The sequence below is a fragment of the Carassius auratus genome, unplaced genomic scaffold, assembly GCF_003368295.1.
Source record: "Carassius auratus strain Wakin unplaced genomic scaffold, ASM336829v1 scaf_tig00214714_1_2670353, whole genome shotgun sequence".
Lineage (NCBI taxonomy): Eukaryota > Metazoa > Chordata > Actinopteri > Cypriniformes > Cyprinidae > Carassius > Carassius auratus.
Genome location: NW_020527778.1, coordinates 1,413,602 through 1,435,268, shown reverse-complemented (window position 1 = coordinate 1,435,268; position 21,667 = coordinate 1,413,602). Strand labels below are relative to the sequence as shown.

Here is a 21,667-nt window from a genome sequence, read left to right as displayed (position 1 = left end):
TGTAGCATTACATCAGCGACTCACCAGTGGAACATCAGAATAAGAGTCTTATTTTCATTCCGAGTGAACCATTGCTATAAAGCAGGGTTCCTCAAATCTTGCCCTGGAGATCCAATGCACTGCAGAGTTTAGCTCCAACCCTGATCAGAGTCACCTGCCTGTGATTTTCTAATGATCCCAAAGACGTTGATTGGCATTGATTAGCATGCTCAGGTGTGTTTGATTAGGGTTAGAGCTAAACTCTGCAGGAAAGTGGATCTCGAGGTCCAGATCTGAGGACCCCTGCTATAAAGAAACAACGTAGTTCTGAGTATCCTTGGCGACTTTAGAGCCCTCTAAAGGTAAGTGAGTGGAATTCACTCTTGGAAATATATCAGTGTCGTAATTGTGATACCTGCACACGTGCATTTGTTTCTGACGTAAAAGCAATTCGCCTTACATGGAATTTCCTTTATTTTACTGTCTATGGGAATTTCATGCTTGCTCACTAAACTTAAACCCTGACAGGTTGCCAGGTTTTCACAATAAAATCCCCTCCCAATTGCTATTGAAAACTAGCCCAATCGCGGTTCGAGGGAAATAAAATTCACATTAAGTATCACATTATTGGGGTACCTTCAATCTGCGTCAACCGTATTAATGTATCCCAATTCCGCGTGAAAACTCCAGACTTGGCAACACTTGTCCAGAACAGACGTTTTTGGTTCAGCGCGGAAAAGAAACAAAAGCCATTACTTTATTAGAAATCATTTTATTATTAGTTTTTTTTTTATTATTTTTTTTTTTTTTACTATTATTTCATATATATTTCATGATTTTATATATTACACACTCTAGTTCTATTTTAACAGAATAATTTTGTATTTGAGTTTAACGGAATATTTGTTATCATATGACGGGAAGTTGGAACTAAAAGATGAGATGACAGCTGAATGTGTTGAAATGTTGTTTTGGCCATTGTTTCATAGCCTACTTGCTTTAAATATTATACATAAAAGGGTCAATCCATTCCAAAGGTCAGTTGCATTGTTGGTATAGTTAACTAAAACCAAAAAAAAAAAAAAAAGGTAAACGTTACTTAAAAATGTAACCGAAATAAAATCAAATAGGCCTATGAAAAATCTTCAACTTAATTTATCTCTGCTAGTCGCAGCATTTATTTTCACATGATGCATTTAAAAAAATAGACATTAATATAAACACAAAAAAAGAGAAAAAAAACTATAATAGTGTATATAAATAATGCTAAAATAACACTGGGCAGAAGTTAGTAATATCTAAAAATTGTTTTCGTATCTCATTATGAAATTGTGATTTACAATTTTATACTAAATATGAAATTTCTATCATTTAATAATAATTTATATCATAATGTTTAGATGGTGATTTTGTTTGCGGTGTTATTCCCAGCGCTGCAACTGGAGAACATGTAAACAAAAACAGAACAAAACGTCAATCGAAAAGATTTTTTGCTGATTCATCTGGTACTCTTCCTTCAGTCAACATAAAGTGCACATCCTTCCTTCATGTCAGATGTTTTAAAAACAAAACATAGAAAAGTAGGTCTGATGCATCTGCATTTTGGTCTGTTTTTGTTTACATGTTTTTGTTCCTTTTCTTGTCTTTCATATAAAAAAAAAAAAAAAACACCCTGGCTATGTGTTCGGTACTAACTTAGACTTGTCACGGTACTTGTATAACCCTTTACTCTATTCTACAAAATACTATATGGTAATATATTCCCAAATATTAAAAAAAAGTTGTCTTGGATGCATTAAATATATTTGCATGTAACTGTTAAGTCCCTAAGACTAGTTCCAAAAAAAGAAAAGGAAAAAAGAAGCTTGCGAAACACTGCATTTAAGAGAAAGTTAATAAAGGTGTACCATAATTATTTTTTTCTTCCCCATTCGTCAAACATGTATGCCTGAGAATGTGAACAGTAGATTAGCCTATATATCTCCATATGTGTGATTATTTTCCCATGACAAAAAATGACTAGTAGGACAGTGTGTTTGTGTGTTATCAGATTACAGCCCGTCTCATCTTCACCCTATCTAAGCTGCATATTCAGCTAATAACTTTAATTACTCTGTTATTATGCTTTCTAGAAATCCTGTGACTTTTACATTGTCCTACTTCTGTTATTACTCCCATAGACAAAACAGAGCAAAAATTGAGACCTGTAGCTCTATACTGTTAACTTTTTTAGAAGTAACAATTTAGATATGTAACATTACTTAATTTCATAAGCTCTAATATCTGAGCAATAAAAACAAGTTACTTTTACAATGCCTATATACAGTTGTGAAGTAGAGTACCTACTCAAATTATTGACCAGTTTCACATTTTATACCACACAAAGATACTTTAAAGGCATTTAAATCCAGAGCACTAATGCCTTTCAAATGAAGCATTTTTTTTTTTAAAGGCATTGCATTGATTTGAAAATTAACACGCACACAAACGAATGCATAATAATGCTTTGTGATATATGGTGTGTGTGAATAGATATGAGATTTACATCAGGCCAAAGCAACCAAACTAATACCAAGCAATGTCACACACCAGAGAAGACCGTTTTAATGTCTGCCAAGTTTTAATATAGTTTTAGCTCTACATAGATTTCTGTCTGTGAGACCAACATATCTGTGCATATTTTCATGGAAACTGTATTTATTATTTCTTTGTTTTCGGTGACAAGCCATGTATGGAAGCCCTGCCCATTTCATCTATGTGAGCTTGGCTCGTATCTCTCCCCCTCAAACCACTTCTGTGCTCGACCTGATGACATCTGCTGTTTCCTGTGACATCAAGTAGAACAAGACTACTGCATGAAGCAGTGAGAGAAATAGAAGACATGCAAATCTGAAAGAAGAGTATTGAAATCGATGAATCATAATATAATAATGGCCTTTAGTAAAAAGAGTCAGAAGACCTACATTTCAACATTCAGGTTTGACCTGAAGTCTTCAGCAGCATTGCAGACTCCACTGGATGTGTCGAGGAGAACAGTGAATGGATTCAAACCATTGAACCGAGAGCAGAGCTGTCAGGAATCAGGTGAGAGCGATTACATGTTACTAATTCCCATAGATGAATCCTCTTTAAACCACTTTTAACTTCATCATCATGTTTAAACTTTTTTTTTTTTTTTTTAAGTCTCTTATGCTCCAAGACTGCATTATTTGATTAAAAAAAAAAAAAAAAAAAAAAACGGTAATATTGTGAAAATGTACGATTTAAAATAACTTTTTCTATTTGAATATATTGTAAAAATGTCATTTATTCATGAATAAATATTTATTCATATTTTCAGCATCATTACTCCAGTCTTCAGTGTCACATGACCTTCAGAAATCGTTCTAATATGCTGATGTAGTGCTCAAGAAACATTTGAGTATCAATAATGTGTGCTGTTTATTGATCTCTCTCTCTATCTATTAAATGTTAATGCAGGGTAAGAATGTGGGTTTGGAAATGGATTTGTATAAATTGCATTCAGACGGTTTCATTTATACCTGTAGCCAATCACAGAGGCCTGCTGTGTCTAACTAGTCAATTATATGCCAGATTTCATTACCCCCTCCCCACCCCATTACAAGTCACCTGACTGATGAGCCATATCTATAGGTACATGTCTTGTTAAAATTCGTGAGTTTAATGTGTTTCAAACAGCCAGCTGTAGTTCAGGAGTGTGTAATTTTCTGAGTTATTTTAGTTTTGCCTTCAGTTAGATGTTAATGCGTTGCTAACCATTTAAGGTTCAGCCACAATCAGCGAGTTCTTACAGGAGAAATGAGGTACTTGTGAATATGGAGTATCCATATTGTGGTTTAAGGAGCAGAACTACTTCAGTCTGTGTGTGTCAGTAGATTCTCCTTCTGTTCTCCAGGTGCAGTAGCTGAGTTTTTGGATCCCCAGCAGGAGGTTGTGGCTTGTGTTGGAGGAAGCGCTCGACTGCACTGCCGTTTCAGAAGCTCTGGGCCGGTGGCTTCCTGCTGGATTCATGACAGTGAAAAGGTCTGAGCAGTTTTTGAAGTGGAACACCTGTTTAATTTAATGTGATTCTCCACACCTGTGGTTCCTCTGGTAGGACACCTGTGTGGACTTAAGAACTGACTTCATGAGTCCACCACAACACACCAGTTTATTTGAAAGTCATCGAATCGGGATAAATGGAATTAGAGGGGAAGAAAAAGCTTGTTTTTATATTCTCAGTGTGCACGTTTCTCATTAGGTTGTGTTAGAAGGACCTCGAGTGTGTGTGACGAACACCAGCAGTAGCAGCACCCTTGTTCTCTCTAAAGTCCTTCCTGTAGATGTGGGAAGTTATTCTCTTTTTGTTTGTAACCGAGGAGGCATCGCTCACTGGACCATAAGCCTCAGAGTCATTGGTGAGAACTTTCAAATCTAGATTGCTTTAGTCCTTAGTCAGCGTATATATCTGTTGGGAATGCATAACTGGCAGTAGTCAAATTGTCTTGTTGTCATTTGTTATTTTAGTTCTGTAGTATTTAAATATGGGTTTGATATTTGAAGTTAGATTTCCAGTTTTTTTTTTTTTTATATATATATTCTTTTTAATTTAAATTTTAGGTCAAGATTTAGAAGTTATGTATTTGTACTTTTTTTTTTTTTTTTTTTTTTTTTTTTTTAGCACTTTAAAGTGTATATATTTTCAGAATTAGCTTTTTAAAATTGGTTTTAGAAGGGGTTTTATTTCATTTTTATTTATTTTTTTGCTTCTCATGGTCTTTGTTTCTCTCCAGATCGTCCAGACCCTCCAGCCTCGTGTCCGTTCGTGTCACAGCTGACCCACACGTCTCTGGTTCTGTCCTGGTCTGGGCCGTGTTTTGACGGAGGTTCTGCCATCACAGGTTACATGGTGGAGTTTCAGAGGCTGGACCGATCCAAACCCGGCGACTGGACTGAGCTCATTAACCAGTGTCCGAACACCTCGTACCGGGTCCACTTTGGTCTTGACCCGCAGGGACAGTATCTCTTCAGAGTACGAGCCTATAACGCAGCGGGAGTCAGTGATCCCAGTGAGGAGTCGGACTGCATTGAGATGAACACTGCAGGTAGACAGATGCCAAGTTTTAAACCATTTAAATACCTGCAAAATGTGTGCACACAGCTGTTATAAAATTATAATTTTATTTCTGAAGCTTAAATATTTGTGTAAAAACCAAAATTACTTTTTGGCCAGTATTAAGTATATACAGTGCAGTAAGAATGCAAGTGTTCCATTTGGAAGTTAAGTGTTACTCAAACAAGAGATTAAAGCCAGATTAATGTTACAGGTGAGCAACAACAGGAAGTGACCTCATGTGTGGAGGTTGTGTCTGACACCACACACAAAGCCAGGGATCATTATCACGTCCATGAAAAACTAGGAGTGTGGGTATAAGTCTATTCATAAAATAAGATCTAAAACCGATCTTTAGTTTAAACCATCATCTTATACCTCCGCAGGGGGAAGTTTGGGGAGGTGTACAGGATGACCCATAAGCAGACGGGTCGGGTGTGTGCTGGGAAATTCTACCGGGCCCGTGTCTCTAGAGAGAAAACCGCAGCACGTCAAGAAATCAAACTGATGAAAGAAATCCACCACCCGAAGCTGGTGCAGTGTCTCGCAGCCTACGACACCCCGTCTGAGATTGTCATGATTATGGAGTAGTGAGTTAAAAATATTAAACCCATATGATCTATATTTGTTTTTGTTTTTTTAAGTAACACATGATAGCTTTTCAAATATACACGCACACTATCTTTTAAGTGTTCTCTGGATCTGTTATGCATTAACTTCTCTTATCCTTTAACATTCAATTTAACTTAAAATTTAAGGGAAATATCAATATTGAAAAATGCATTTAATTTAACTGCTAGAATGCTCCTCATATGATGAACATTTTCAATTTTAGAAGTGGTCTAACAAGTTATTTAATTTTAAAGCGAAGGTTCCTTTTGTTTTTTAATCAAAACTTGTGTACAAATGAAGCCAGCATGCATTTCTAACCTGTAATTGTTCTGCCTCATTCAAGTATTGCAGGTGGGGAGTTGTTTGAACGGATCGTAGATGAGAATTTCGAACACACCGAACCCAACAGTGTGAACTACATGCGTCAGATCCTGGAAGGAGTCCAGTATATTCATAGCAAACGCATTGTTCACCTCGACCTGAAACCAGAGAACATTGTCTGTGTGAACAGCGCTGGGACGCTCATCAAGATCATTGACTTTGGATTGGCCAGCAAACTGGGTGAGTCAAATTTTAGTTGAAGTACCAAAATGGTGTATCCGCATAATTTCTATGCTCAAATTTAAGACCAAGATCTGCACAATTAAGTTAAATGCAAGTAAACGCTTGTTTCCTTAACAAAATCGGAGCCTTTTTAATTCAAATCAAATTACTCTTTGGTTTGTTTCAGTATGCACACCAGTAATTTAAGACTCATTCATAAGTTACTGAAATGTCCTAATTGAGCTATGGCCTAGTCCTGTCTGTGAAACTAGGACTTTATTGCCTTAAAGTTACTCGAAGGAACTAAATGGAAGACCGTGGACCTGTAGAAACCCTGCAAAAAAATTGGTTTGGAAAAAATCCAACTTTTTTTATTTTGCATAGCTTTATTTCTATTACATTCACATTCAAACAAAGCGAGACAAACTGCAGTACATTAATCCCTGTCTTTGTGTTATGTTGGGTTGTGGTTGGGGAAGAGCCACATGAGATGTCCCTTTGAGCATTCCCACTGAATCCGGATCAGACTTCCAGATGTTAATGTTTTAAATTCCAGAACCGGCTCTCCACACTGGTGGCAGGTTCTGAACAGTCCCGTCAAACTGGATTTGTTGACCACCCATTTTGTTTCCTTCGGGTCTACTATCCCTCCTGTCATTGAACTGGGATCAGATGCTGTATCAGACAAAGATCTCATAGCATTTAAGCGTTCCTCCAATCGCAGGGTAGTCTGTGCGAGTTCATCCTACAAGACCGAAAAATAATCAGTAAGCAGTTTGGAGTGAATTGTTGATCCTAAACTTTTATATTAAAAAAGGATATTTAACGCTTAAATAGGTTCATAGACAAAGTACCCTTGTGTGCATTCCTTTGCAAAATTAGCATTTTTATAGAGGGAAAGGAAAAGCAGCTAACAAGTGTCCAGCATACATTAATGCCATGGTAGGCATTTCTAAACTTTCCACTCGTCGGTCCCATTTTTACCAACCTTTCTCTCCTCCCAGAGCACTGCGTAGTCTTCCTCCGTATTTGTGCTCAAAGAGGAACTCTGCTCCATCATGCAGTTTTGTTCCTGGTGTAATAAACAAATGTAATAAAGTACGATTTTATTTTAAGTCACAAGATTTTCCAAATATAGGCATGACTACATTTGTTGAATTTTTGCCAGAACATGGAAATTGGTTTATAAACTAACTACAAAGTTGGAATTGAGTGTCAAACAGTTGGAATTTAAACTTTGCAATAAAGTGCTGCACTGCAAACCAATGCAATTGTGGCACAACCTGGTCACACAACTAGCATATGTGTGCGCACTTACCGGCTGATAAAGCCATAGGGGAGGGACGTCGTAGCCGATCCCACGGACCTCAACGTCTGTGGACTGGGGATCTGGACTAGGCTGAGGTGAATTGCTCCGTGTCACCTATGACAATTCATGTTTCAGATCATTGTATCAGATGCAGTGTAAACCAAATGCACACAAGCTCTAACGGTTTAATGAGTTAGTTAACTATAGCAAATAACCATTAAAGAGTGTGGCATGGGTTGACTGACCCAACAAACCCTCCATTGTGATGCATTTGTTTTTTTCCTTAGTAAATCAGGATATTTTTTTTTTTTTCCTTGCCCCAGTTATCTCATTAGCAAAGTGCCCCAATTTACCCGAATTTACAAACCTCAGATTTCAGCACGGATGTTGACTTCTGCCGTTTTCCTCTCTTTCTCGGAGTTTCACTGGAATTGTCTTGTGAAAGAGGTTCACCACACACCCTTAATAAATGAAAATGACGAAAAAAAAATTAAAATATGAACTCTGAACTACACCTACCTGACCTACACTATATATTTCTGTAAAAAAAGAAATTAAAAGTTCTAAATTGAACTGTTACTGGTATACATTTTACAATAAAATATTAATTTAGTTTCTTTACTCGTAGGGATGCACTATATATATTGGGCACCATATTGGTTTAGGCCGATAAATGCTCCACTTCCTGTTATCGGTATCGGGCTGTTTAAATGTCTTAAAGGTGATAAATGACAAATGACTTGTTTGCATTATTAATGCAATTTATTTAGTAGTAAGACTTATGATGAAATTTGGTAATGGGAGAGTAAAACCATTTGTAAAATGCGCACTGTTCCAACTAGGCTGCTTGAAGTGTTTGGGATATGTGGCTTTTAATTTTTTATTTATTTATTTATTTATTTTTAACAATAGCTGGCACCATACTACTTGATGTTACACCAAACGGTCACCGAAACTGATCACATTTGCTAGGTGTCTGTCTACAGTCCTTGGTATCCATCCCGCAACTAAGATATCTAACCTGTCCAGCAAGAAGAAAGCCAGCTGTGGGTCGCTCTTAAATCCCATGAGATCTCTGAGCTGTCTCCATCGCTCGAAAGCTCCGCCAAGGTTGATGCTAGTTCTTTCGCTAACTCGTTTACTTTCCCGTTTCGTTGACAGGCTCTGTGCGGCTCGAAGCGAAGGTTTCCGTTTCCGTTTAGAACGATCCATAATCCGTGACGACTAGAGGACTGTCTCTAAAACAATCTTCATTTATTGTAACCACTAATCCGCGAACACTACCATTCGCGCCCATAGACAGTAAAAGAAATGGACACAGCGACCCCATTGGAACTCAATTGAGACAAATGAAGCCCAGTTTTAGCGTTTTTTAGCACTTCCGTTTCTGACGCGCAGACTCAAACGAAGCTTGACGACGTCAGCAACCTGTCTGACAGATGTAAATCTTCTAGTAGCTGTGCGTGCAAACTGCCATCGTTAATCTTGCAGAGACGGCGAGCTTGAGCGGGGAGTTCTTTGTCGTGAGTGAGCAGGAGTAAGTATTCAGATTAATTATTTTGTATAGTATTTTAAAATGTAATGCCAGTACGCCATATTAAGTTAATTGCCTGTGAGCTTCTCCTCCTGTCTGTACGGTAATGCGACAGAGAGCCGAGTGGTTATGACGCAATAATTAGCCTATTTTTTACAAAAATTGTTTATACAGGGCCATAATGTAACATAAAAGGTAATGGAGCCCTTTATACATTGTCATGTATCTTTAGAAATAAATAATGGACAAACAGAGTCTTTAAACGCCTCAGATGTAAAGTTATTCGCTGTCAAAGTGACGCCAAAATGAATGGGAGTCAATGGGAATGCTAACGCAAGTGAAGTTCTGCTAAAAGATGGCAGCCCCCACCCGACTTCAACTTCCGGTCGAGTTCCTTGCCCCTTGTTCGCGCCTGACTTTGTTTTTGACGGATGTTACGTAATCACGTAACCGCGCGGTTTCCGACCGAATGTTACTGTCTATGGATCCGCCACACTTAAACGAATCCCATTCACTACATCAAGCCTATAAGCCTATGTCGTTTTTGTTAAGACTATTTTAATGTACTCCCCTAGTATTTAAGCTCACTTATATCAAAACGCAGTCATTTAATCAAGTAGCTTTAAAGAGGTTTCAGTAGTTCTCTCGCGCTTCGTGTGCTTTAAGAATACCAGCACTGCCATCTGTCGACGTGGATCAGCATTACACTCAGTGCATGTCTGTTGGACAATGGACATTTTAATTCCCTTTTTTATTCATTGCAGAAATCTAATTCAATACAGAACATAAAACGGGGGGATGCAGAGAAGAGAAAGGGGGATAAAACTAACTACGATTTACTTAAACCGTTCTATAATATGAAATGTCTTCAGTTTTCTTTTTTCCTCTTTATACCAAAATCAAGGTATAATCAGCTGGTTTCAGGCGTCCAGGGATACTGAACAAGCACAGTATCCCTCGACGCCTGATAACCGCTGATTATACCTTGATTTTGTAACTTTACTATTGTACTTTGATATAACTTTTGTTAACTTGAATAAAACTTGTAATTTATTATTGACAAGTTATGGTCTGCAAGAGTAGTAATTTAAGAGCCGTAAGCAAGAACTGACCACAGGGAAGTCTACTGGGCAAGATGTAAGTATTTTTGAAATGCTTAGTTTTGTCCAGGGTCGACTTTCCTTACCTACCTGAGAATAATAAAGAAACGGGTAAAAGGTGTATAAATAAAGGAGACCCCATAAAACAGAGGATACAGAGCTGTTTTGTAAATTATAACCAATGATGCAGGCATAGCTAGCTAGCAAACTCTAGATGTAGTAACTAGTGTTTAGGGAGGAGCCATGCTCTGTGGCTGCAGTGCATGGTTTTTAGAAACGGTGTATGGATTTTTGTACAGGTTTTAAAAACTTGATTTTAATTATCCGGTCTTGGAATTAAACTGTCAGTATCAAACTTCAAATAACCACTTCTCATATGAGTGACTTTCATTTGCATGTTATGTATATTGTACAAAATAGTTTTAAATTTTTTGCTTTTTCAGAGCCCGGTAAACATCTGATGGTGTTGCATGGGACTCCAGAGTTTGTGGCCCCAGAGGTAGTCAATTATGAGCCTGTAGATATCTCCACTGACATGTGGAGCATTGGCGTCATCTGCTACATCCTGTAAGGACTTAGAATGAAGCAGTTTATGGCCTCCACCTCAATTTCTATTTACTAATGTGCACTTTCAATTCTTTTTCCACTGTTTCCCAGACTGAGTGGTGAGTCTCCATTCCAGGGAAACAGCGACGCCGAAACCTTAGCTCTGGTTACTGCAGGGGAATGGGATTTTAACCCTGAGGGTTTTGATGACATCACCGGTGAAGCCAAAGATTTCATCCGCAGTCTCCTGAGGAAGGATCCGAGGTGAATGGGAATCGAGAAATTGGCATGGTCACATGCATGTTTATATTCTGCTAATGACCTGTAACGGTGTTGTTTTAGTATAATTGTTGTTTTGTTCTTATTTTCAGTTTTCATTTTTGATTTAGGTCTATAATAAGTTATGATTTTCAGTCAACGGTCATGCAAAATGGTTATGGCAAATTATAAATGGCAAGTCTCACAAATCATTCTAGTTTATTCCATTTTTTTTTTTTTTTACACCTCTAGAACAAGACTATCATGTGAGGAAGCATTGGCTCATCCCTGGATAGCTTTATTTGAGGAATCGAACTCCAGATCAAATAAATCCCTTAACAAAGACAAGATAAGAAGGTTCCTGGCCCGACAGAAATGGAAGGTATGACATTTTAAATTTTGAATGACATTTTGAATCAATTTTTTCCCCGTTTTAGAATCAAGACCTCGGGTGGTTCCTGATTGATTTATTTTTTTCAGTTGGTCCTAATGTAACTTTTTTTTTTTTTTTTTTTTTTTTTTTTTTTTTTAAATTGATAATCATGCACCCATCGGTTTGGTCTCTCAGAAAACCGGTAAAGCCCTGCTTGCGCTGAAGAGGATGGTTCGCGGCAGCAAATCTGATGCACTGCATTCTCCCACTTCTGTAGATGGTAAGAATCAGTTTGTCCAACTACTGCAGTGTTTAGAAAGCCATTACACATTTATGCAGTTCTCTTGGTTTGCCCTCTTATGATGTCCCTGTCACCTTTTCAGTGAATGCTCTGGGGGAAGAAGCCGAACAAACTGTGGCATCTCTGGAAAAACAGTTGTGGAGTGAACCACGTTTCTATCGAGCCCTGCATGACGTCACGGAGAGCTGCGGAGCCACTGTGCACCTGGCTTGTACAATACAAGGTACAGTTCTGCTTACAATGTTTGGCAAAAAAGCATTTTTTATGTTTTTGAAAATGGGTGATAGCAAACACTTCTGCAAACCTGCAGAAATGAAAATTCATGGCTAATGTGACAGTTTAAAATTGCTGCGTCTTTTCAAAATCCTCCTGCAGTACAACTCTGAAGTAGGGCTTTTTATTGGACCATTGTTTACAGGTTATCCTTACCCTGATGTGGTCTGGCTGTTTGATGATGCACCGCTGGAGAAGACCGGACGCGTTCAGATGAATTATGATCAGAACGGCACTTGCACACTCACCCTTGCTCAAGTACAACCAGGGGATTCTGGGATTTACAAATGCTGTGCGTCCAACAGCCTTGGGCAGGCACTGTGTTCAGCCAGACTCACCGTGCAACCCTAGAATATCTAATCGATGTTGAGTGTGAAGAAAATGGATGATTTCTGAAGTGAAACACAATGTTTGGAACCATGTACAAAAATGATGCTGGAAAAAAAAGTGCTTTTAAACGATCCACATGTTTGATGTCACTAGAAGCTGTTGTAAATCACAATTTCTGAATTGTTCTTTTTGTTGGGCTTTAAGTCACCATTTGCTTCACAATCTTAATGTTAGCTTCAGGTTTAATTTCTATCACTTTCCCTGGTTTGAACGTTTTTAGCCACTTACGAATTAAGATTGAGCACAGGTTTTTTTCTTTTTTTTTTCTGCAGCACTTGGGCATGAATTGACTTCTGTTTAATTTAAGACAAAGACATTTTTAAAAAGTAACATTTGTACATGCATGTGTAAGTGAAGAATAAATTTTATTTTAAGTTTTATGAAATGGTTTTTTTTTTTTTTTTGAAATGGCTAATCCATGAATACATCAGTTATTTTGTTAATCTGCCTAAAATCCCAGACCAATTGGTCTGTTATGGGTTAATCTGACATTCACTTAACTGTGGTCTTCAGGAGGCACTATCTCTTTCAGAGCATGTGTACTCTACACCACAATCACTGTCAAACCCTTTTCTACTGAAAATAACCTTCACTGGGTTTAGAAAAGTAAATGGCATTGCAACAACCAAATATGACCATTTAACAACTGCCTTAAGAACAAGTGGTAGATCTATTAAAAGTTCTCAAGGTGTTTTCTGTAGCTAATCTATTTGAACTGCATAGGAACTGGCTCATTTGCTTATGAAGATTACAGATGTTTGAAACACAGTACATGACGCAAGCCTTTCTCAGGGTGAAGATTTGATTTCTTCTGGACTCTTCTGAATCCGCTGCTGTAAGAGACTCCAGGCTTTCAACACCTGGGGAAACATGCACGCATTAATGATTGGTTGCATGTTTTGAGGTTAATAAAGCCCCCCATCCATCGAGTCTGTCGTGAACTGGCGTGTGTACCTGTCTCTGAGTAACGTCAGGTTCCCACAGTGTGCACAGCACTACGTTAGCATGTTCTATCAGCTTTGCATTCGTCCACTGGCTCTTCAGTCTCCTCAAGGCATCTTCCTCCTTCACACCGTCACGCTGGACTATACGCTTCACTGCCTGAGACCGAGAGTTAACACATCTAGAATGTCCTAATATTGTTACATGTATAGCAGGATGAAAAAAATCTGTGATTACTAGTGAATTTAAAACTTTATGGACTTCTAATATAACTGAAAAGATGAAAAATCAAAAATCACCGTTCAAAAGTTTGGCTTTTTTTAAAGATCTACTTATTAGCTTGGTAATAACTTTTAATGTGATAGGACAGAAGAGAGGTGAAAGAAAGATGCACAATGAAATAATACAAATAAATATTTAATCTGTATCCGGCTTTGTTTTTAATTTTCAAAGTGCTGTTTTTATTTTTTATAATGTTTAAATCCCTGAATATGGTCTCAGGCCTTTCGACCTCACAGTATAAAAATAAATAACAAATGTCTCTATATTAAAGCTTTAGCACCTCTTCCTCTGGGATGGTTGCCACCCAAACCTCATGCACCAAATATGTCCATCCCGCCTCCAGCAACACAGCCGCATCCACCACGCAAACACGCTTACCTGAAAACAAGAACTGAGATTTAACCCCACTTGAAACAGAAAAAGTCCAGATAGAGCATGAGCTGAAAGTGATAAATGCTTCACCCTGTTGTTTTGCATGTTTGATTTTTGTTTTCACCAGCAGGGCAATCTCAGGCCACACAATATCTGTCAGAGCTTTCAGACGATCCTAAAAAAAAAACGCATAATGTAAACAGGACGGAAGATGTGTTTCTGGATTCAATTATATTTATAAGTGGAGTTAAATTACCTGGTTACCAAATACCTTTCCACCCAGTACTCGTCTGTTGATGGTCTTATCCTCATTAAGAATATCTGATGGCAAAAGAAACCCCAAAAAACATTAACCATTAATTTTCTGTAGGGGAAAAGTGCACGCCAGTTATAAACTCAGATCCATTCGGTGACTATACACATCTCCTCTCTGTACCTGGGCCGAACTCCTGGATGACCTTATGATAGGCGGATGTTCCCGGCAGGTAGGCCTCGTGACCGAGCTGATCGCAGTCAATCCTCACAGCGCCGAAAGCCTCCAGTCTGTGTGCTATAGAGCTCTTTCCCGACCCGCTGCCGCCCGTCAGACCAATCACATACGGATCCAAAGGCAGATTTGGCTGTGGCTGTTTTTGAACAAATAAATGCAACCTTGGTGAGCAAGAAAATCTTACCTACCCAATACTTTTGAATGACTAAATACTTTATATGACTAAATACATCATCTAAAAAAGAATGGCAATGGAGAAAGCAAATAGCAGCTGAGCTAAACCATGCATCACATGACCAACATGCACATGACTGAATGGTGCTCATTAAATTACACAGCAGTCATAATGCCATGATTCTTTAAATTAATGTCTGAGCGCCCATTGCTACGGAAGAGAAGACAAGTTCTGTCACTCTTTTTGCTAAACAGATGTTTTTTGTGCTTAATTGCTTTCTTTGTAACAATTCATTCTGAATTAGAACATAATATATATATTAAGTCCTCATGGAAAAGTCTTCTTTCCAATAATAAAACAAAGTTAAATTCGCCTCGTCATGTTTACAAAGACAAATATAAATATGGACCGTTATGGGCAAATGCATGAAGTGCATTATGTGATTGTGGAATTGTAAGTACTATAAATTAAGATAAATGTTCGTACAGATGGATGTTTGAGAAGCGTGCCCAGCAATCTTGTTCTCAGGCTGGAGGAACTGATCTTCTCCTCCTCGATGTCAGCATGATGGGCATCTTTCAACAGCTGGATCTCGTACAGAACCAGTTCAGCCAATCCCTGCACAGAAAAGACCACTTAATCTCATACTAATGGTGAAGCATTAACAACAGCAAAGTCCAAACGCACTCGGGTCACTTTGGTCACGAGCACACTGAAGTCACACGGATAATTAAGTTCAAAGATCACACTTGTCTAGTTTATGACTTACCGAGGATTAAACATTTCCATATTAAACTTCACGAGAAAGATAAGCCTTATACTGAATTTATTTGATTAAAAAATACACTTAAAGCTGTAATATTATGAAATATTATTACAATTTAAAATAGCTGTTTTCTGTTTGAATATATAGTAAAATGTAATTTATTCCTGTGATGAGCAGCTGAATTTTCAGCATCATTCCTCCACTCTTTAGTTTCACATGATTTTCAGAAATCATTCTTACATGCTGATTCGCTGCTTAAGAAAGATTTATGTTGAGAAACCTTGATCCTTTTTTTTTTTTCAGGATTGTTTGATGAATAGAAAGTTCAAAAGAACAATGTTTATTTGAAACCGAAATCTATTTAGTAAATATTTTTACTGTCACCTTTGATCAGTTTAATTCATCCTTGCTTAAAGCTCTTTGAAAAAATTCTAACTGACCCTAAACTTTTGAAGGACTGTATATATTTGTTTTGCTAACATAACCACCGTTCAGATATTTTTAAGTGTCCGAATAAATTTTGAACTACTGTATGGTTGTGGTTCTCTGGTCTAACTGTAAAAATTTTATAGGCACCGGATAACAACCAATAACATCCTCACATTTTCCGCACGCTTCCTGTTGACAGCTTCACCCCCGTTCCTCGTCTCCTCACTGACCACAATGCACTGCAGCTCAGGGTCGCTTATGGACGGGCCGAAGGGCTCGGAGAGAGGAACGATTTCGTACTTGAGCGATGGTTTTACATCGTTCAGAAAGTCCTGGAGCTTCTGCACTCGCTGATAATACGGCTCTATCAACTCCTTCAAGACCTTATCTACACAAAAAGCAGAACACATTTAAGAAATTACTACAAAAATAGACCTTTTTTTTGCAGTTCAAACTGTTTTGACACACTTCCAAGTCGTTATCAGTTGAAAACAATGGTGGCAAAACGTCTCAAAATCTACTACACATTCGTCCAACCACCACATAAATAAACTTTTAAAGCTTCTTTAGAGCTGCTTTGAACAGATTTATCATGTCATCACTTGCTCACCAATGCATCCTCAGCAGTGAATGGGTGCCGTCAGAATGAGAGTCCAAACAGCTGATAAAAACATCAAAATAATCCACAACTCTTTCAGTTCACGTCTTGTGTTCATAGGAAACAATACCATCAAGACAATTTTTATAAATGTTTAATCAGCCGTTTTAACTCTCATTCTGACGGCACCCATTCACTGCAAAGGATCCATTGGTGAGCAAATCTGCTCCAATGAAGGAACGATTTTCATTGTTGGCTGAACTATTCTTTCAAAGCTTTCTAGAGGGTCCCCACTTACTTTTTAGTAGTTCCTGGTCACACACGCCAATGACAAAGCGTCTGTTGGCCATCAGACAGGAAATATTCAGCAGAGTCTTGTGTGCCCCATGCAGACGGTCAAAAGTGCCGCCAACCACCACATCACTGAATGTCTCTAAAGGTTTTAATTGTGCACCACTTCCTCCTCTATCATCATCTTCCTTGACTTCTTTTAGTCGTGGGTACAAAAGCACCGATGAGAGACTCGGGTTGCAGTCATAGCAGTAGCCTGTGTACTTCTGCAAGCACTGGGTGACCAGCGAGGACTGGCCTGAATCCTGAATAGGGAAATCTGTGAGCACAACTTCTGGCGAGTGGGATAGCGTCTGTGGGGTGGGAAAAGGACCGTTGTTTCCTCTCAATGCCGCCGATTGGGTGCGGACGTTACTGAGCAGCACCCTGACGTCAAGGTGCGCGCAAATGTCAGCAGCATTGCTGTAAAGGCGGGAGATGAGAGTGCAGAGATCCACCAGGGGTGGGATGTAGACGGGCCGCACCTGCCCACCTGTGCTCAGGTTGAGACCGGGGTGCAGATGGACGTACAGCGTGCGCTCGACCACCTGAGCAGCAGACGTGAGGACAGGAGCGATGCGGAGAGGGAGGACGTGTAACGGAGATGTAAGGACCAGGATACCGGTGCTGAACATGGACATGATTGACAGCTGATGGTGACTTTCTGATCTTAGACACTGAAAGATATAATACAGATCTGATTCAAATTAACACATTATTTATGCAGTTCAATAAAGAGACACTTATGAAAATGTATATCTTGAATGCAATTTATATGCATAAAAATCTGCCAAATGAATAAATGTAAATATACAATTATTTACATATCGCAACTTTAAATAGTTTTAAGTACTTGTAATTTGTAAGTAAACACATGCATATTTTTCTACCTTGAATTTTCTACCTCCTACCTGAGTTTTGCAATTTGCACACTGATTAAACTGTGTTGCATGAATAAAACCTGTCAAAAATAACTCTAATAATTAAAATAAAATGAATCTATAAAAAAATATAACTCCCAAATGAATCATGATAATTTTTATTAGAATAGTTCCATAAAACATGAGAGAGAGAAAAATCTGTAATAATTGGAATGATACAAATTTTGATTAATTCAATAAAACCTGGTAAAAAGAATCTTTTAAAATATAGCTCTTATATGTGTCATGCAAGTCAATGAAACGTGACAAAAAATGCCATAATAATTAGAAACACGAATTTTCATTCAATAAAACATGACACAAATTACCTTAATAATTACAATAGAATAGGATAGAAGAGACATATTGTTCTCAGTTGAGAAACTTTTGATTAAAATCCAATAAACATAAAAAATAATTTAAAATAAGGCGAAAAATAAAAGATTAGAGGAATTTCATACACATGCAGAGAGACTACATTGAATGCTTTATTAATTTACAGCAACTACAGACGTTGAAAAACAGTTAATCTCTTATATCTATCCTTAAATAATTCCCGTTTGTTCCCAAAACAACAAAGTTGATCCGGAACAACATACTGTAACGTCAGACTACTATGAGCAAAACCTAACGTTACCTGAGTATATTCTGCCGCTCAGGATGTTGAAAAATGCTAAATGTGGAATATTGTTGCAGAAGATAACTGTCTGGTATCAGTCTTAGTCATAATGACTATATAAAACACTAATGTTTTGCTCAGCAAAGCGAACTCACGTCCAGTTGACCTAGACGGCCATGTGCAGGAATACTGACTGGTGATTGGCTAACAGAGGGAGTTCCTTCCCGAATGAATCATGGGAAATGTAGTTTAGCGCCTTTCACTTCCTCGTCAAACATTAACATTTCTCATCTTATCTTAGAGCACATTTTAACACATTTTACATAAGTGCCTCATGTTTTGTGTCAACAATTTGTTTTACGGTTTACATAACTGCATGATATTGTACAGTAAGTTTTTCTGTACCAGATATAATGAATTACGCGCTTTTATCAACATCAAAAATTTTCAGATCAAGCTCTAATGAGGGTTATTATCCAGAAATACATTGAAATATCTTCACACATTTGTGCAATACACTCTTCTAATCTTGATGAAGGCTCTAATATACTGTAAATATTTAATGTGAAGGCATTTGACTGAATTTATTTATGGCAGACTACTAAACATGTATTAAAACAGATATTATTTGACAAAATATATATATTACAAAACAGCAATGTTACAGTAATGTCTTCATGTTATGTCAATATATTTTCAGAAACACACTCTATACAAATACACAAAAAAGATACAAATGCTTGGCAAACTCACTGCAAGACCATTGGTAACAGTACTCAAGCGGGCGATAGGTTTTCCTGCCATTGCTAATGACCGTTTTCACACCGCTCACTGAGTATGCAAAGTGCAAACCGTTTAAAACGATTCAGTTCGATTTGGTGAACTGGTTCAAGAAGATCCGGTTACATCGAATGATTTGTTCACAAACCGAATATCACTACACTGCAGTGTTTTGAAATCTCACAACAGACCCGGAAGAGAAGACAATGATGAATAAAGTCATAGTTTTTGTTCTTTTTGGACCAAAATATATCTTCGATGCTTAAAAAAATTCTAACTGACCCTCTGATGTCAAATGGACTACTTTGATGATGTTTTTCTTACCTTTCTGGACATGGACAGTATACCGTACACAAAGTTTCAATGGAGGGACTGAGAGCTCTTGGACTAAATCTAAAATATCTTAAACTGTGTTCTGAAGATAAACTGAGGTCTGGAACAACATGAGGGTGACATAATGACATAATTTAGATTTTTGGGTGAACTATCCCTTTAATAAAATCGTAAAACCTGAAAAGCATTGAACTCCTAACTAAAACTATTTAATAAATCAATTTTTTTTTTTTTTTACAGAAAGTAGGTGTGACAATAGATTAAAATACATTTTCAAATATTATTGTGTACAGTGGTGTCAAAAAAGTTGATGTTTATAAATTTGTTGAAAGGATGTCTTCAGTATGTAGTAGTCAATAACCTTATTATTTTCCTGTTGAGTATTGATGTACTCGATTTTATTGAAGTTAGCTAGGTGTCTTTGCCATTTAAAAAGTAAAAATAACAAATAGTACACAGTGTACAAAGCAGCATTTAACATAACCAATAAGTTTACTTTTCCAGGTTCGCTGCATGATGGCTTTGCTGTTGCATATTGGACAGAAGCTTGAAGCACCAGAAATCATTGATCAGCTGCTGGATGTGGAGATAAACCCAAGGAAACCACAATAGTTTGATGGGAGTTTTATTTCAGTACTTCCAGAGCTAATTCTGGATTCCATGTGAAGTTGTACATTGCTTAGACCAGCAAGAACTTGATCTTTCCCAATATTAACATTTCAGATCTGTAGGAACGTTAATTTTCTTTACTGAACAAGTGACTGTTCATTAAAGTTGTGTGTGTTTTATAGCATGGCAGTGGATTACCCTTTGGTGCTTTACGACTGCCACTTCGAGGGTGTGAATTTGAGGAATGAAACGGAGGAGGAGAATCATGTCCTAAACTCTGTACCAACACTGAATTCAGAACGCAGTGAAAACCCAAGTTCTGCTCGGCATGATCCAAGGCCTTCAGAAAACAAACACAGGTCTGCATCCATACTGAAACTCACACGACTCAAAAACACTTGACTTATAAGTCCGGAGTGAACTACTAACATACCGTCTGATGTTTATCAAAAAAGTAGCATGTAAAAAGTATCATTAAAAGAGTTTTTGTTTCTGTTTTCTTAGAGATGACATCTCTGCATTGTTGGCCCTTGGAGGGATCCAGGCAGAGGAAGTACCAGCCTCTTCTGGACCGGCCGTGCTGCCAGAGTTTGGAGTCCAGGATCCAGCACTTCGTGAAGAGAGGAAGACTGGAGCAAGAAGAAGGAGAAAACGGAGAGGAGACGACTGCTTTCATCTGACAACAACAAATTAAATCCAGGAGCAAAACCATGGAGCAAAACCAGCAGACTGCCCATTACAAAACCTGTCAGCATACTGTCATGAGCCACTGTGTTTTCTACTTTGACTTTTAATATGTGTGCAAAATAACATCAAATAATATTATGATTTTAACTTTATTCTCTTAGGAGCACAATTACTTAATTTTCTGTTTAGCCAAAAGAAACTCTTTTATGAAAGGATTGCTCCATGTGTTCTGATCATGTGCTCATTTATACACTAGAACAGTTGAAAGGCCCTTAAAGTTGGCAATGGCCATTTAGTGTCTTTATATTGTATTGATTAAACTACTGAGCAGATATTAAATCCATGTGGTTGCATAATTAATGCCACATCTGGACCTAGAATATGAATTTATATGAATATGTTTTTTAGAATGTCCTGCTTTATAAATCATTATGTTATATCATATTGTGAATTACGTATTATCATATTCTCTAGAAAATCAGTTTGACACAATAAACTGATGCCAAATTGAAAGCTGTGTCAGGATCATTTCAATTAATATTAAATATATTATATATTTTGAAATTAACCTTGACAATTGTTCATTTGGATGTCTGATATCAAATTTACTGAATATTAATAATAAAAATACGTATATTGAAATGTTCAGCATAGCTGCAACTGGAAGTTTGTTTCCATGCTAAATTTTTACTGTAGTGATTCTAAGAGTAAAGCTTTTTTAACCATCTGAGAAAAGAGGAACCAAGATCTCAAATATTTCAGAAATGTACGAATTGTACAATATAAAAAAAAATTGCAAGTAGAACATCAAATCATGTAACAGTTCAACAGAAAACAAGTGATGCAAACACCATCCAGGCTGACATCTATGCTGGATTCTTGCATTTCCAAAACCAAATGAGGAAAATAAACAGCTATTCTTTATGTATTCTTCTGATATCTCTGTTCATCTGAGATCTCTACGTCCTCCTGACCAAATCGACTTATTCCAGAACACATAGTCA

General features: G+C 37.5%; 3 protein-coding genes across 6 annotated transcripts; 1 reads left to right on the top strand and 2 right to left on the bottom strand.

Annotated features, from left to right (window-relative positions):
* The first annotated feature begins 266 nt into the window (after window positions 1–266).
* LOC113092751 (myosin light chain kinase, smooth muscle-like) lies at window positions 267–12,592 on the top strand. Of its 3 annotated transcripts, XM_026258471.1 has the most exons (15): window positions 267–341; window positions 2,705–2,842; window positions 2,957–3,063; window positions 3,896–4,023; window positions 4,241–4,397; window positions 4,773–5,084; window positions 5,307–5,403; window positions 5,479–5,682; window positions 6,048–6,265; window positions 10,634–10,757; window positions 10,848–11,000; window positions 11,247–11,376; window positions 11,563–11,647; window positions 11,751–11,891; window positions 12,087–12,592. In XM_026258471.1, exons 2-15 carry the CDS (start codon window positions 2,835–2,837, stop codon window positions 12,290–12,292), a joined length of 2,070 nt encoding a protein of 689 aa, XP_026114256.1. In that variant the 5' UTR covers window positions 267–341; window positions 2,705–2,834; the 3' UTR covers window positions 12,293–12,592. The 3 variants fall into 3 exon arrangements, with proteins under 3 accessions (XP_026114256.1, XP_026114255.1, XP_026114257.1); XM_026258470.1 differs by lacking the exon at window positions 267–341 and having other exon boundaries at window positions 2,760–3,063; XM_026258472.1 differs by lacking the exons at window positions 267–341; window positions 2,705–2,842; window positions 2,957–3,063 and adding an exon at window positions 3,654–3,803 and having other exon boundaries at window positions 3,876–4,023; window positions 12,087–12,591.
* Window positions 6,614–9,551, bottom strand: LOC113092779 (uncharacterized). 2 transcript variants are annotated; one of them, XM_026258519.1, is made up of 6 exons: window positions 9,504–9,551; window positions 8,578–8,850; window positions 7,924–8,017; window positions 7,566–7,670; window positions 7,236–7,319; window positions 6,614–6,992 (listed from the first exon to the last, which is right to left on the bottom strand). In XM_026258519.1, exons 2-6 carry the CDS (start codon window positions 8,766–8,768, stop codon window positions 6,702–6,704), a joined length of 765 nt encoding a protein of 254 aa, XP_026114304.1. In that variant the 5' UTR covers window positions 8,769–8,850; window positions 9,504–9,551; the 3' UTR covers window positions 6,614–6,701. The 2 variants fall into 2 exon arrangements, with proteins under 2 accessions (XP_026114304.1, XP_026114303.1); XM_026258518.1 differs by lacking the exon at window positions 9,504–9,551 and having other exon boundaries at window positions 8,578–8,909.
* Window positions 12,593–12,679: 87 nt separating the features above from the next.
* On the bottom strand, window positions 12,680–18,432 carry coasy (CoA synthase). Its single transcript, XM_026258482.1, has 10 exons — window positions 18,273–18,432; window positions 16,684–17,392; window positions 15,961–16,175; window positions 15,079–15,210; window positions 14,364–14,553; window positions 14,184–14,248; window positions 14,018–14,102; window positions 13,836–13,933; window positions 13,286–13,432; window positions 12,680–13,191 (listed from the first exon to the last, which is right to left on the bottom strand). The coding sequence occupies exons 2-10, from the start codon at window positions 17,354–17,356 to the stop codon at window positions 13,120–13,122; spliced, it is 1,677 nt and encodes a 558-aa protein (XP_026114267.1). The 5' UTR covers window positions 17,357–17,392; window positions 18,273–18,432; the 3' UTR covers window positions 12,680–13,119.
* Between the last annotated feature and the right edge of the window lie 3,235 nt (window positions 18,433–21,667).

What these genes read in the sequence shown, in the direction of transcription:
- LOC113092751 (XM_026258470.1), top strand. Translation starts at nt 2,892, where the DNA reads ATGAATCATAATATAATAATGGCCTTTAGTAAAAAGAGTCAGAAGACC. An exon ending in GTCCATGAAAAACTAGGAGT is followed by an intron (nt 5,404 to 5,478) that starts GTGGGTATAAGT and finishes ATACCTCCGCAG; the next exon opens with GGGGAAGTTTGGGGAGGTGT. An exon ending in TGGCCCGACAGAAATGGAAG is followed by an intron (nt 11,377 to 11,562) that starts GTATGACATTTT and finishes TTGGTCTCTCAG; the next exon opens with AAAACCGGTAAAGCCCTGCT.
- LOC113092779 (XM_026258519.1), bottom strand. Translation starts at nt 8,768, where the DNA reads ATGGATCGTTCTAAACGGAAACGGAAACCTTCGCTTCGAGCCGCACAG. An exon ending in CATCCGTGCTGAAATCTGAG is followed by an intron (nt 7,671 to 7,923) that starts GTTTGTAAATTC and finishes GAATTGTCATAG; the next exon opens with GTGACACGGAGCAATTCACC. An exon ending in CCCTATGGCTTTATCAGCCG is followed by an intron (nt 7,320 to 7,565) that starts GTAAGTGCGCAC and finishes TTATTACACCAG; the next exon opens with GAACAAAACTGCATGATGGA.
- coasy (XM_026258482.1), bottom strand. Translation starts at nt 17,356, where the DNA reads ATGTCCATGTTCAGCACCGGTATCCTGGTCCTTACATCTCCGTTACAC. An exon ending in TGACCAGGAACTACTAAAAA is followed by an intron (nt 16,176 to 16,683) that starts GTAAGTGGGGAC and finishes CTTTTTGTGTAG; the next exon opens with ATAAGGTCTTGAAGGAGTTG. An exon ending in CGCTTCTCAAACATCCATCT is followed by an intron (nt 14,554 to 15,078) that starts GTACGAACATTT and finishes GTTCAAAAACAG; the next exon opens with CCACAGCCAAATCTGCCTTT.